Source organism: Pinus tabuliformis, chromosome 2_2, assembly GCF_031772625.1.
Source record: "Pinus tabuliformis cultivar Carrire ecotype Pingquan chromosome 2_2, CPIR1, whole genome shotgun sequence".
Taxonomy (NCBI): Eukaryota; Viridiplantae; Streptophyta; class Pinopsida; order Pinales; family Pinaceae; genus Pinus; species Pinus tabuliformis.
The window spans coordinates 426,564,370-426,576,531 of NC_142300.1; the positions used below are offsets into that span (position 1 = coordinate 426,564,370).

Genomic DNA, 12,162 nt, shown 5'->3' on the forward strand with positions numbered 1-12,162 from the left:
TACTAACGTGAAATGGTAAGATAAAGATTGATTTTATATAAGAAAGAGAGTTGTCTTTAGTGAAATTTTTTGGAAGTTTTTCTGGTGGGTTTTTTCTGTTCTATTTCTCTAAAAACTCGCAGGAATTTATTGAAACCACAAGCTTGATGGGTAACCCCTGTACAATGGAAGTGCCCTAGGGGGTTTTCAGGGTGCTCACTAAGTATATACAGTTAAAAAACCAGTTTAAGTAACACAAATCAAGATTTCACGTCAAATTTTACCATTCAGCACCGGAAAGTACAAAAAGTCACACTAAGACGACTCCTAAAACAAAAGTATACCTATTCTATTTATGGAAAAATTTAGCACAATTATTTAAATACAATGTAGCACTTCACTTGTATAGAAAGGCTAACCGAACAAGGAAGTCACAAGTCACCATTCTGTTTATGAAGATAATAAAGAGTTAAAGAGAGGATTGTGAAGAGGAGAAGGAAAACGATCATGATTAATGTTTAGTTTACTGAGGTTGAATAGTTTAAAATGGAACATTTCTCAAGTTTAGGATTTTTTTTATCAAGATAGGATTTTAATGTATATAAAGGAAATTATGGAAATTGAAAATAAAGAAATTGCACAAAGAAGAGAGAAAAGAGGAATGAATGCATGTGAAACAAGAAGAAGAGAGGAAAGAGGAACGAATGCATGTGAAACAAGAAGAAGTTGTAACCTTGTGAATTTAACAAGCATGATCTCCCACAAAGCTCCAAGCAAGTGCTTATATCCGATTTGTGTTCCTAAAAATAGTCTTTAATCCAATGCATTATATGTACAGGATAACACCAAATCTTGCAAATAATAGGGGAAGAATATGACCTATTGGTAAGTAAATTGGTCCTCAATTATGAGGTGCTCTTGCGCAACTCGGCATTGGTAATTTCATTTAAAAGGGAATAGAAAAGATAAGAGAAAACCTACAAGGAAAATCCATAGATGAAATTTTGTTTAGGAGTACAAAGATAAGAATCCAAGATAAGGGATAAGCACAATAGTAAAGGCGAGTTCATATTGTGAGAATTTGATGCATTTCCTTTTACTAGTATGCTTGAAGGGATATGACTATGTATTGGTAATTTCATTTTAAAAAGAATAGAAAAGATAAGAGGGAAACCTACAAGGAAAATCCCTAGATGAAATCTTGTTTAGGAGTACAAAGATAAGAATCCAAGATAAGGGATAAGCACAATAGTAAAGGCGAGTCCATATTGTGAGAATTTGATGCATTTCCTTTTACTAGTATGCTTGAAGGGATATGACTATGTATTTTTGGTAGTCGACAAGTTCATAAAGGTGTGCATTCTCTTGCCTTGTAAAAAGATCATCAAGTGATAAGTTGTGGCAAACATGTTCTTTGGAGGTATGTGTGCACTTTTGGGATACCGAGGAGCATCATCTTAGATAGAGATACTAGATTTCTTAGTGCCTTTTAAACTATACTTGGAAAAAGATGTACGCCATGTTGAAGAGTCCTACAACTTTTCTATACATAGATAGGTTGGAATACATAAGCAGTGAATAGGAAATTGGTTTAGCTATTGAGGGGTTATAATCAAAAGCATTCAAAGACTTAGTATGAAAAATTGATTTACATTTAATACTCTTTTAACATAGCAATCCAAATTTCTACGGTTGAGTTCCTTTTTCAAACTTCTTTTGTTTATTTGACAACGTCCCCTTAGATAATATGTATGGACAAGAAGGAGAAGTGAAGGAAGAAACCATAAGAAAAGCATTGAAGCATAAAACCTCAATTAATAAGATATAATATATCCATTCGCAAGTATAGAAGACATTGAAGGTTGAGAAAAAAAATTCAAAGCATGGCACAATAAACACAAAATTGAGAAAATTTTCATAGCAGGAGATATTTAAGAACAATGTTTGGGAAACTAGATGTGTGGCATGCAGTACAAGTTTTCTCTTTGGAAAAGGCAAAAATCAGCAATTTTGGGGAAATTTACTATAACTTTCACTTGGTACACCAAATTTTGGTTAGACTTGTGTAACTGTAAAGACAATATATCAAAGTACTACAAGACAAAATTGCAGATTAGAATGTTAAAAATTTTAGAGGTACATTAGAACAAAGGTTTGCTAACAATACTATCTCCAAATCAGAGTTTTGAAGGGTATGTTGAATTAAAGACATCATAGCTTTTATTTGGGATGTTTAATTGAGGTGATTTAAATGTTGTTGGAAATACAAAACATAGGAGAATATACATGGAAAATTATTATAACTATTGGAGATCATTATTGATAATATATTGAGTTGTAATTTTTGGGTTTGGGTTTGACCTCACTTAAGAATCAATAATACTACTTAGATTTATAGGAGAGGAAGATAAAGATGAAATAAATCATAAATAATGGTTGAAGATACTAAAAAGATTATTCAAGTCCTTTTTTGGAAACATTTTATTCTGATGGTGAAGCTTCTAGCATGTGGAAAGGCTTTGATGAATATATTGGATTACATTTCACATAGGAAATTTTTGAAGAATTATTCTCAGAAAAATGGATCAAAGACTCAAATATTGAAGCACTGGATAACATTAAAAATGAGATAAAAGAAGAAAAAGGAGAGATAAGGAAGAAGGGTGGTGACATGTCTAAGATATAGGACTTTAATGAAGCACTCATTTTGGAGGTTCAGACATTAAAGAGAGGAAAGAGTATAAAATGGATTCAAACGGAAGATATGAAGGTATGATTCAAGAGGATCATAACAAGATACTTGAAGAAGTTAGACTCCATATAGGGGATGTACATGTCAAACTCCAAGGAAAGAGTATTCAAAGAGCAAGAAGAGAGATTACATTATACTATACTTTCTAAAAGTAAGATAATGAAATGGATGTTCAAAGTGAAAGAAAACCATCAAAAGTCAAATCATATTGGCATCCTCATTGTTGGGAAAGATTTCAAGGAAGACAAGAAGATAGATATCAACATCACTAAGTGATCTGAAAATCAATCTTCCTTTGACACTTTGCAAGTTTTGAAAATTCTGGGTCTTCAAAAGTTAACTTAGTTCGTAATTTGTTTAACCATGAATAGTTATTTTTAAATGAAATTAAAGATGAAACAAAAGCATATGTCATCCAACATGGTAAAATGAAGAAGAGAACAACCAAGTTGTAATGGAGTTCACCCCTCTTGGGCTACGTCTCCGAGCCCTGCTCCAACAACAAGAGTACATTACAAATATTTGACTCAGAGAGTAAAGAAATGATGGCATCAAAAGAAAAGGACTCTCTCACTAAATGTGGCAATAGGTCCTTGTACTCATTTTGAGATCAAGAAGCACAAAATCAACTGCTTCAAAATGAAGTATTGAAGTGGTATTTTCCCGCAATCGTATTAAGAATAGATTGAAAATGGTTGCTCCAATGAAGAAACATATGTTGCATCTGCGTCTGGGAGGTTTAAAAACCCCTATTTAGGCTCTTACCATGCTCAAAAAGGTCTCCATATGGCCTCAAAACAATCTTTGTCTGCAACAGAAAAGAACTTGGCTTTGCAATTTTTCCAACATACAATGCTCACTCACAAAAATAATGTTGCCATTATGTTTAGAACACCCAAAAAACGCTATGTAGGCTCTTCTTGGGCTGAAAAATGGCCAAGTTAGGCCTCAAGTTTATCCATTGCTCTGTTATTTGTCTTTCAAAATGACAAGACTGGCTAATTGGGCAACGAATTCCACCTTTTGGCATAACACCGAGTGACAAATTTGCCTGGGACCGACGTTGATTCCACCATGAATGATGTAAATTGTTGCCTCCTTAAAGACGCCAATAAGGTCTTAGTGTCGAATTTCTAGCCCCCAAATACGGTCATGTGGTGATAGATAGGACCGGGGGTCGAGCTAACCACCCTCCCTCGCAGCTTAGCCTCTGTTGTGGTCATATGTGGGTTAACGTAACCGATGGTTAGGGATAATTCCCCAACCACGCCACTTTTGCCTCTGCTCTGTGGTTGTATGGTATGCCAAGTGACCAGGGGTGGGGTGATTAATTGCGATGAGGTCGTCGGGTCAAACCTTGATGGGTTGGTCGGCCGAGCAAAAAAAATTTTGGCACACAAATCAAGGCCCAAGGGGCACCTCATCGTTGATCCACATCGACACAACCAACCAATCATAATTCGACACCTCGACCAATATGCCCATGCCAGATGGAAACACGTGATTGGCTCATATTGCACATTGTACCTGCCCAATTAGCTGCTGACGTTAGTGTATAGCCTGCTCAGTCAACCTTGCAAGTTGATTTTCTTGTTGTTAGTCAAAAACTTCAGAATGTGATAACTTTCACATATGGCATTAGATTAAGGCAATTCAAACATCGTTGGAACTAGAATGACGAGCATTACGTTTTGGCATTGGTTTCGAGCGATTCTGAGCACTTATATTTTTAAGCATATTTTGATCCCCTAGATCACACCTCCCCACTAGGAACTTTTGGACCACCAAAAGTATGTTTTTCCTCAGCAAGTAAATGAGAGTACAAATCCCTCACTTTTAATCCACCTTTCTTTACTTGGATTGGTACCTTTGAGCTCCACTCGAAGATACTTCGCATTGCCTCTATGCGAAGTCTTGATTCTCTTGTCAAGAATTGAGTCTTCCTACAACTCAACATACCCTTCAAAACTCTGATTTGGAGATAGTATTGTTAGAAAACCTTTGTTCTAATGTACCTCTAAAATTTTTAACATTCTAATCTGCAATTTTGTCTTGTAGTACTTTGATATATTATCTTTACAGTTACACAAGTCTAACCAAAATTTGGTGTACCAAGTGAAAGTTATAGTAAATTTCCCCAAAATTGCTGATTTTTGCCTTTTCCAAAGAGAAAACTTGTACTGCATGCCACACATCTAGTTTCCCAAACATTGTTCTTAAATATCTCCTGCTATGAAAATTTTCTCAATTTTGTGTTTATTGTGCCATGCTTTGAATTTTTTTTCTCAACCTTCAATGTCTTCTATACTTGCGAATGGATATATTATATCTTATTAATTGAGGTTTTATGCTTCAATGCTTTTCTTATGGTTTCTTCCTTCACTTCTCCTTCTTGTCCATATATATTATCTAAGGGGAAGTTGTCAAATAAACAAAAGAAGTTTGAAAAAGGAACTCAACCGTAGAAATTTGGATTGCTATGTTAAAAGAGTATTAAATGTAAATCAATTTTTCATACTAAGTCTTTGAATGCTTTTGATTATAACCCCTCAATAGCTAAACCAATTTCCTATTCACTACTTATGTATTCCAACCTATCTGTGTATAGAAAAGTTGTAGGACTCTTCAACATGGCGTACATCTTTTTCCAAGTATAGTTTAAAAGGCACTAAGAAATCTAGTATCTCTATCTAAGATGATGCTCCTCGGTATCCCAAAAGTGCACACATACCTCCAAAGAACATGTTTGCCACAACTTATCACTTGATGATCTTTTTACAAGGCAAGAGAATGCACACCTTTATGAACTTGTCGACTACCAAAAATACATAGTCATATCCCTTCAAGCATACTAGTAAAAGGAAATGCATCAAATTCTCACAATATGGACTCGCCTTTACTATTGTGCTTATCCCTTATCTTGGATTCTTATCTTTGTACTCCTAAACAAGATTTCATCTAGGGATTTTCCTTGTAGGTTTCCCTCTTATCTTTTCTATTCTTTTTAAAATGAAATTACCAATACATAGTCATATCCCTTCAAGCATACTAGTAAAAGGAAATGCATCAAATTCTCACAATATGAACTCGCCTTTACTATTGTGCTTATCCCTTATCTTGGATTCTTATCTTTGTACTCCTAAACAAAATTTCATCTAGGGATTTTCCTTGTAGGTTTTCTCTTATCTTTTCTATTCCCTTTTAAATGAAATTACCAATGCCAAGTTGCACAAGAGCACCTCATAATTGAGGACCAATTTACTTACCAATAGGTCATATTCTTCCCCTATTATTTGCAAGATTTGGTGTTATCCTGTACATATAATGCATTGGATTAAAGACTATTTTTAGGAACACAAATCGGATATAAGCACTTGCTTGGAGCTTTGTGGGAGATCATGCTTGTTAAATTCACAAGGTTACAACTTCTTCTTGTTTCACATGCACTCGTTCCTCTTTCCTCTCTTCTTCTTGTTTCACATGCATTCATTCCTCTTTTCTCTCTTCTTTGTGCAATTTCTTTATTTTCAATTTCCATAATTTCCTTTATATACATTAAAATCCTATCTTGATAAAAAAAATCCTAAACTTGTGAAATGTTCCATTTTAAACTATTCAACCTCAGTAAACTAAACATTAATCATGATCGTTTTCCTTCTCCTCTTCACGATCCTCTCTTTAACTCTTTATTATCTTCATAAACAGAATGGTGACTTGTGACTTCCTTGTTCGGTTAGCCTTTCTATACAAGTGAAGTGCTACATTGTATTTAAATAATTGTGCTAATTTTTTCCATAAATAGAATAGGTATACTTTTGTTTTAGGAGTCGTCTTAGTGTGACTTTTTGTACTTTCCGGTGCTGAATGGTAAAATTTGACGTGAAATCTTGATTTGTGTTACTTAAACTGGTTTTTTAACTGTATATACTTAGTGAGCACCCTGAAAACCCCCTAGGGCACTTCCATTGTACAGGGGTTACCCATCAAGCTTGTGGTTTCAATAAATTCCTGTGAGTTTTTAGAGAAATAGAACAGAAAAAACCCACCAGAAAAACTTCCAAAAAATTTCACTAAAGACAACTCTCTTTCTTATATAAAATCAATCTTTATCTTACCATTTCACGTTAGTATAAAGCTCAGTAAAGGTCAGAAAGATAATATATAGCTTGAATACTTGTCAAGTGCAACATGACATATGGTTTGAATCCTAGTTAATTTAGAGGGCATGTTGGGTTTATACTTTGAACCAGTACATTTGACCCTGCCTGAAGGATTCATGTTCTTAGGTTCCACTAAATTAAACACTTCCAGACTTTCAGAGTTGGGCCAAGTCCCAACCCCAAACTCTTACATGTTGCTAAATATTGCCCTTCATTACTGGAGAGAGTCAAGCCTTCAAGAATGATTTGCATATTTTTTGCCAGATGTCTCTGTCGGGTTGCTTCTTTTGTAAGGCATCCTCGTTCATCTTCTCCTGAAAATTCAGAAAAATGCGTACCTGTTCATTCATGAACAGCTAATTTAGTTTCCATACTTCATTTTCAGATATTTTCATCTTGAAAAATTAAAGAAAAACTGAAAGAATAAGGGCTTCCTGCAACTTACTTCAGCAAGATTCTTATCCGAAATGCCATCGACGAGATGAAACAAAATGTCAGTGGTATACTCTGGATGGCCTTGGATGCCCATTATGTTGTCCCCCACACAAAACATTTCAATATTTGTTTTCACTGAGGAACCCACTATCTCTGCGCCTAGCGGAGCTCTATACACCTGTTTTTGTTTTTTGGTGAGATTGTAACAACAAGTAAATTTAACAATAAATTTCATAATTTAGAAGGCAAAAGGTCAAAGGAAAAACAATTCTCTGTGAGGAAGAATACCTTGTCTTGATGACACTCAATTATACTAATCACAGAAGGGATCTTGAAGCCAGGATACTTTGCTGACAGTTTATCAGAGACTCTAATTTTTCTCACTCCAATATCCCATCCAGCTAAAGATCTTCCAATTTTTCCTCCCAGAGCTCGACACAAAACCTGCTCGAGAGGGAACAAGAATCCTGTAAGTAATTAAATAAGGCACCGCAAATAAATATGATGTTGCTGAACAGAAATCAAGAAAGGGCGAAACGGCTCAGAGTACCTGGTGGCCGAAGCAGATACCGAGGACTTTAATGTCCATCGCATACAGTGTCTGCAGCAAATTGCAGAGCTTCAAGATCCATAAATCATTTCCGTGGGCATCATAACGACTTCCGGTGACCACAAATCCATGATAGTTGCACAGATCCTCTGTTGCAGGGAATTGGTGATCAACAACCCTAAACAAATCCCAAGTTTCCCCGGGTTCGCTCAACAAACTGGCGAATAGAGTGAAATATCCGCCATATTTTTTCTTCAAATAGCCCTCATCAGGCGCACACAACAGAACGCCAAACCTCTTCCCCATTCTCAGCTCCGGATCTACAGATTCCCGGGGAATGAAGGAATAAGCGCGGAGATGAGTACTGATGGATAACGGGGTGGGGCAATATATAGGCGTGTGTTCCAGTTTCCAGCAGTTTTACCTATTGGATTCATTCAATTACAGGAAATAATGGAAAGAAAAGCCGTGTCAGATGAGAAGGAAATGGTCGAGAGGCGTATTGAACGCCTCTGCTCTCACGTTGTCCTGGCTGATTACATGAAGGGTACACACAGGAGTTTTCAGGAGAAGATTCTTCAGTATTTTCGTGACCGCCCGGAATTACAAACCCCGATTGAAATTTCGAAGGATGAACATCGAGAACTGATAGCAAAGGGTACCTGCGAGGAGTACCTGGCCTCCGAGCTGCAGTGCGGAATCGCAGAGGGGTAAGCCAGCACAGCTGAAGCACAGAGCAGAGCTGGTAGTGAGTATCAGAGCTTGAATGGGGTGCGGGTGACCATTTCGAATCGGCCATTCTACTTCGCCGCATGAATTCCAGCTCATCCCCGATCGGTCAGGGATGTCAGGCACTCTAACTGCATCCCGTTTTTTTGTCACGGAATGTCAGGGCGGTCAGGGATGGTGGCGGAGAAAGAAGGTGGTGGAGCTGAGAGATGGTGGCGGAGGAGGGAGAGATTTCCGGTAGCCGGAGCCGGACGATTTTCCAGCCGGTGCCGGAAAAAGGGCCATTCTACAGCCTAGGTAGACTACTCCATACAAAAACACCTGCGGCCGCATATGCTGATAGTCACTGTCGTGGCTACTGTATGAAGTGTATGCTGATAGTCACTGCCGCGGCTACTGTATGAAGTGTATGCTGATAGTCACTGCCTCGGCTACTGTAAGAAGTGTGTGACAAATCTCAGCGAGTACGAAGTCATACCTTTTTTTGAAAGTCACGAGCGCCATATTGGGTCAACATCTGGTTGCTTAATCCAAAGTCAAGCAGTCGTGTGGGTTTTTTATTTTGAAGGTTTTTATTGAAAAGCCTTTCTTTCAATTAAAAGTTATTTTAATACATTGAGTGGGAAGGAGCGCTAGTTAAAATTAAAGTTTATGTTTTTGTTGGGTTTTTTTTATATAAAGATTTTTTTAAAATCTCTTTTATATATAAAACAAAATATAATATCAAAAAAGGTTTTTGAAAAGTTTTTTTAAGTATTTTGTTTTTAATAAAAATTTTAGGCATTTTATTGAAAGGGTATTTTTTTTGAAAAGAGTTTGACAAAGGAGAAATTTAAGGTTCTTTCAAAAAGTGATTTTTTTGAGAAAGATAGCTTTCTCAAATTTCCACCATAGTTCTCACAGTTTACAAGGAAAGATTATGATGTGTGGGTCATTAAGATGGTGACCACATTGTAGCCACATGATGTTTGGGATTGTGTGGGTCATTAAGATGGTGACCACATTGTAGCCACATGATGTTTGGGATTATGTCAAGTTTGGATTTTCAAAACCTAAGAACAAAGAAGAAGAAGAACAAGCTCTTAATAATACAGAGAGGGAACAATGGAAGAAAGACAAGAAGAAGAATGCACATGCGTTGCAGCTTATTTAGAAGGGAGTGGACCTAGCAGTGTTTCAGAAGATTATGACCACGTCTTCAGCAAAAGTAGCATGGGATACTTTGGCGACAAACTATAGAGGTATGGCCAAATTCAATATTGTTAAATTGCAGAATACTGAGAGAGATTTGAAAGGTTGTAGATGAAGGAGACAGAGGACATCGATTCTTTCATGAATCAGGGCATAACTATCGTAAATTAGTTAAAGATTTATGGTGAAAATATAAACGATTAAAGAGTGGTTGAGAAGGTCCTCCGATCCTTGTCTACCAAATTTGATGTTGTGGTAGCAGCCATAGAAGAAGCCAAGGATTTGGCATCACTAACAATTGATGAGCTAATGTGATCTCTTCTATTGCATGAGGAAGGATAGACAGAAATAAGGATTACACTTTAGAGACTGCTTTCAAAAGTCAGGTTTCTATTTCAAGAGACAAAGGTCGAGGCATAAGTAGAACGAGAGGTAGAGGACGAAGCGAAAGATATGTTGGTCAGAGAGATGATCGAGAAGAGCATGAACATACAAGTGGAAGCAACTACAAAAGCTTCAACAATAATCAAAGAGTTGACAAATCAAAGTTGAGATGTTATTACTGCAATAAATTTGGTCATTATGCTCGTGATTGGAGGGAAAAAATAGCCGATCAAGGGAACCAGAGAGCTAATGTCACTACAGAGAGTACTAACTCCATGTTCCTAGCTTGCCATACCATGAATGAACTTTCTGCTAGTGTGTGGCTATTAGACAGTGGTTTCAGTAACCACATGACAGGCAACAAGGATTTGGTCGCAAATTTCGATCAATCTGTGAAAACAAAGGTCAATTTGGAGACTGACAAGACTGTGGAAGTAGATGGCAAAGGAGTAGTCAACATTCTGACCAAGCAGGGGGAGCCAAAGACAATCTCAGAGGTATATTATGTTCCTAGTCTCAAACATAATTTGTTAAGTGTTGGTTAATTGACACAGAAAGGATACAAAGTTATATTTCAAGGTCAAGAAGTTGTTATATATGACAAGCCCCCAAACAAGCAGTTGATAGCAATAGTGCATATGACGAGGAACAAACTCTTTCCTCTAATTTTGAATTACAGTGGTCAGGTGAGTTCTTTTAAAGTTGCATGTTCTGATGATTATTGGTTATGGCACTTTCGATTTGGACACTTGCACTTTTCTGGTTTAAGATTGTTGCAGCAGAAACAGATGGTCAGGGGATTACCTCCCATTAAAGAGCCTGCTAGTAGTTGTGAGTGTTGCATCTTGGGAAAACAACATCGTGAAAGTTTTCCAAAGGGAGTTGCATACAGAGCAAAGCAACTTCTTGAGCTAATGCATATAGACTTGTGTGGACCTATGAGGACACAGTCGAATGGTGGAAGTTTCTACTTCCTCACTTTCATTGATGACTACAGCAGAAAGACTTGAGTTTATTTTTTGACGCAGAAGTTTGAAACTTTTGCAAAGTTCAAATAATTCAAAGCCTTAACAGAGAACCAAAGTGATCAACAGATCAAGGTATTGAGGTCAGATCGTCGTGGAGAATATGACTCAAAGGCATTCCATGGTTACTGCAAACAACATGGGATCAGAAGACAGTTTACAACTAGGTACACATTGCGGCAAAATGGTGTAGCAAATAAAAAGAATAGGACAATTATGAACATGGTAAGAAACATGTTGAAAGGAAGAAACTTGTCTAATGAGTATCGGGTAGAAGCAGTTGCATGTGCTACTTATGTAATCAATAGATCTCCTACAAAGAGTGTGATGAACAGAGTACCAGAACAAGCATGGTTAGTTATGTATTGCAGTGTATCTTATCTCAGAGTATTTGGATGTGTTGTTTATGCACATGTCCCTAAGCAGAAAATAGGAAAATTGGATGATAAAAGTGAAGAATGCATATTCATTGGTTATAGTGAGCAATCAATCTTACAAATTGTATAACCTTGTCACAAAGAAGACCATAATTAGAAGAGATATTGTGTTCAAGGAATAAGATTCATTGAATGGAACTTTAGACAAAATAGTTGATGCAAAAGTACCATTGATGGAAGAAGATGATGTAGCAGAAAATGAACAGCAAGAATCACAGGTGAAGACACCAAACAGAGGCACAACAACAAGGACTCCAAGATTTTTAGAATAGCATGGATCCTCAAGTAGATTAACAGATCAAGATTCTCCCAGCAATTAATCAAGTGATGAATCAAGCAATGGTAAGCGAAAGATGAGAATTTTGAAAGATATTTATGATGATTTGGATGTTAGTTCAAATTTTGCATTGTTGTCATTCCAAACTTCTTCGTTTGAAAAAGAAATCAAAGATGAAAATTGGGTGCAAGCCATGGATGAAGAAATTGAAGCTATTGAAAAGAATGACACATGGGATTTGGT

At 36.7% G+C, this 12,162-nt stretch overlaps 1 protein-coding gene across 1 annotated transcript; it reads right to left on the reverse strand.

Annotated features, from left to right (window-relative positions):
* Positions 1-6,823: 6,823 nt before the first annotated feature.
* On the reverse strand, positions 6,824-8,312 carry LOC149193072 (gamma-glutamyl peptidase 3-like). Its single transcript, XM_089406530.1, has 4 exons — positions 7,877-8,312; positions 7,615-7,770; positions 7,337-7,504; positions 6,824-7,229 (listed from the first exon to the last, which is right to left on the reverse strand). The coding sequence occupies exons 1-4, from the start codon at positions 8,180-8,182 to the stop codon at positions 7,119-7,121; spliced, it is 741 nt and encodes a 246-aa protein (XP_089262656.1). The 5' UTR covers positions 8,183-8,312; the 3' UTR covers positions 6,824-7,118.
* Positions 8,313-12,162: the final 3,850 nt, after the last annotated feature.

Bases quoted from the DNA above. Each gene is read 5' to 3' on its own strand.
- LOC149193072 (XM_089406530.1), bottom strand. From the start codon at position 8,182: ATGGGGAAGAGGTTTGGCGTTCTGTTGTGTGCGCCTGATGAGGGCTAT. The intron at 7,771-7,876 runs GTACTCTGAGCC...CCTCTCGAGCAG, and splicing joins GTATCTGCTTCGGCCACCAG to GTTTTGTGTCGAGCTCTGGG. The intron at 7,230-7,336 runs GTAAGTTGCAGG...ATGAATGAACAG, and splicing joins CGGATAAGAATCTTGCTGAA to GTACGCATTTTTCTGAATTT.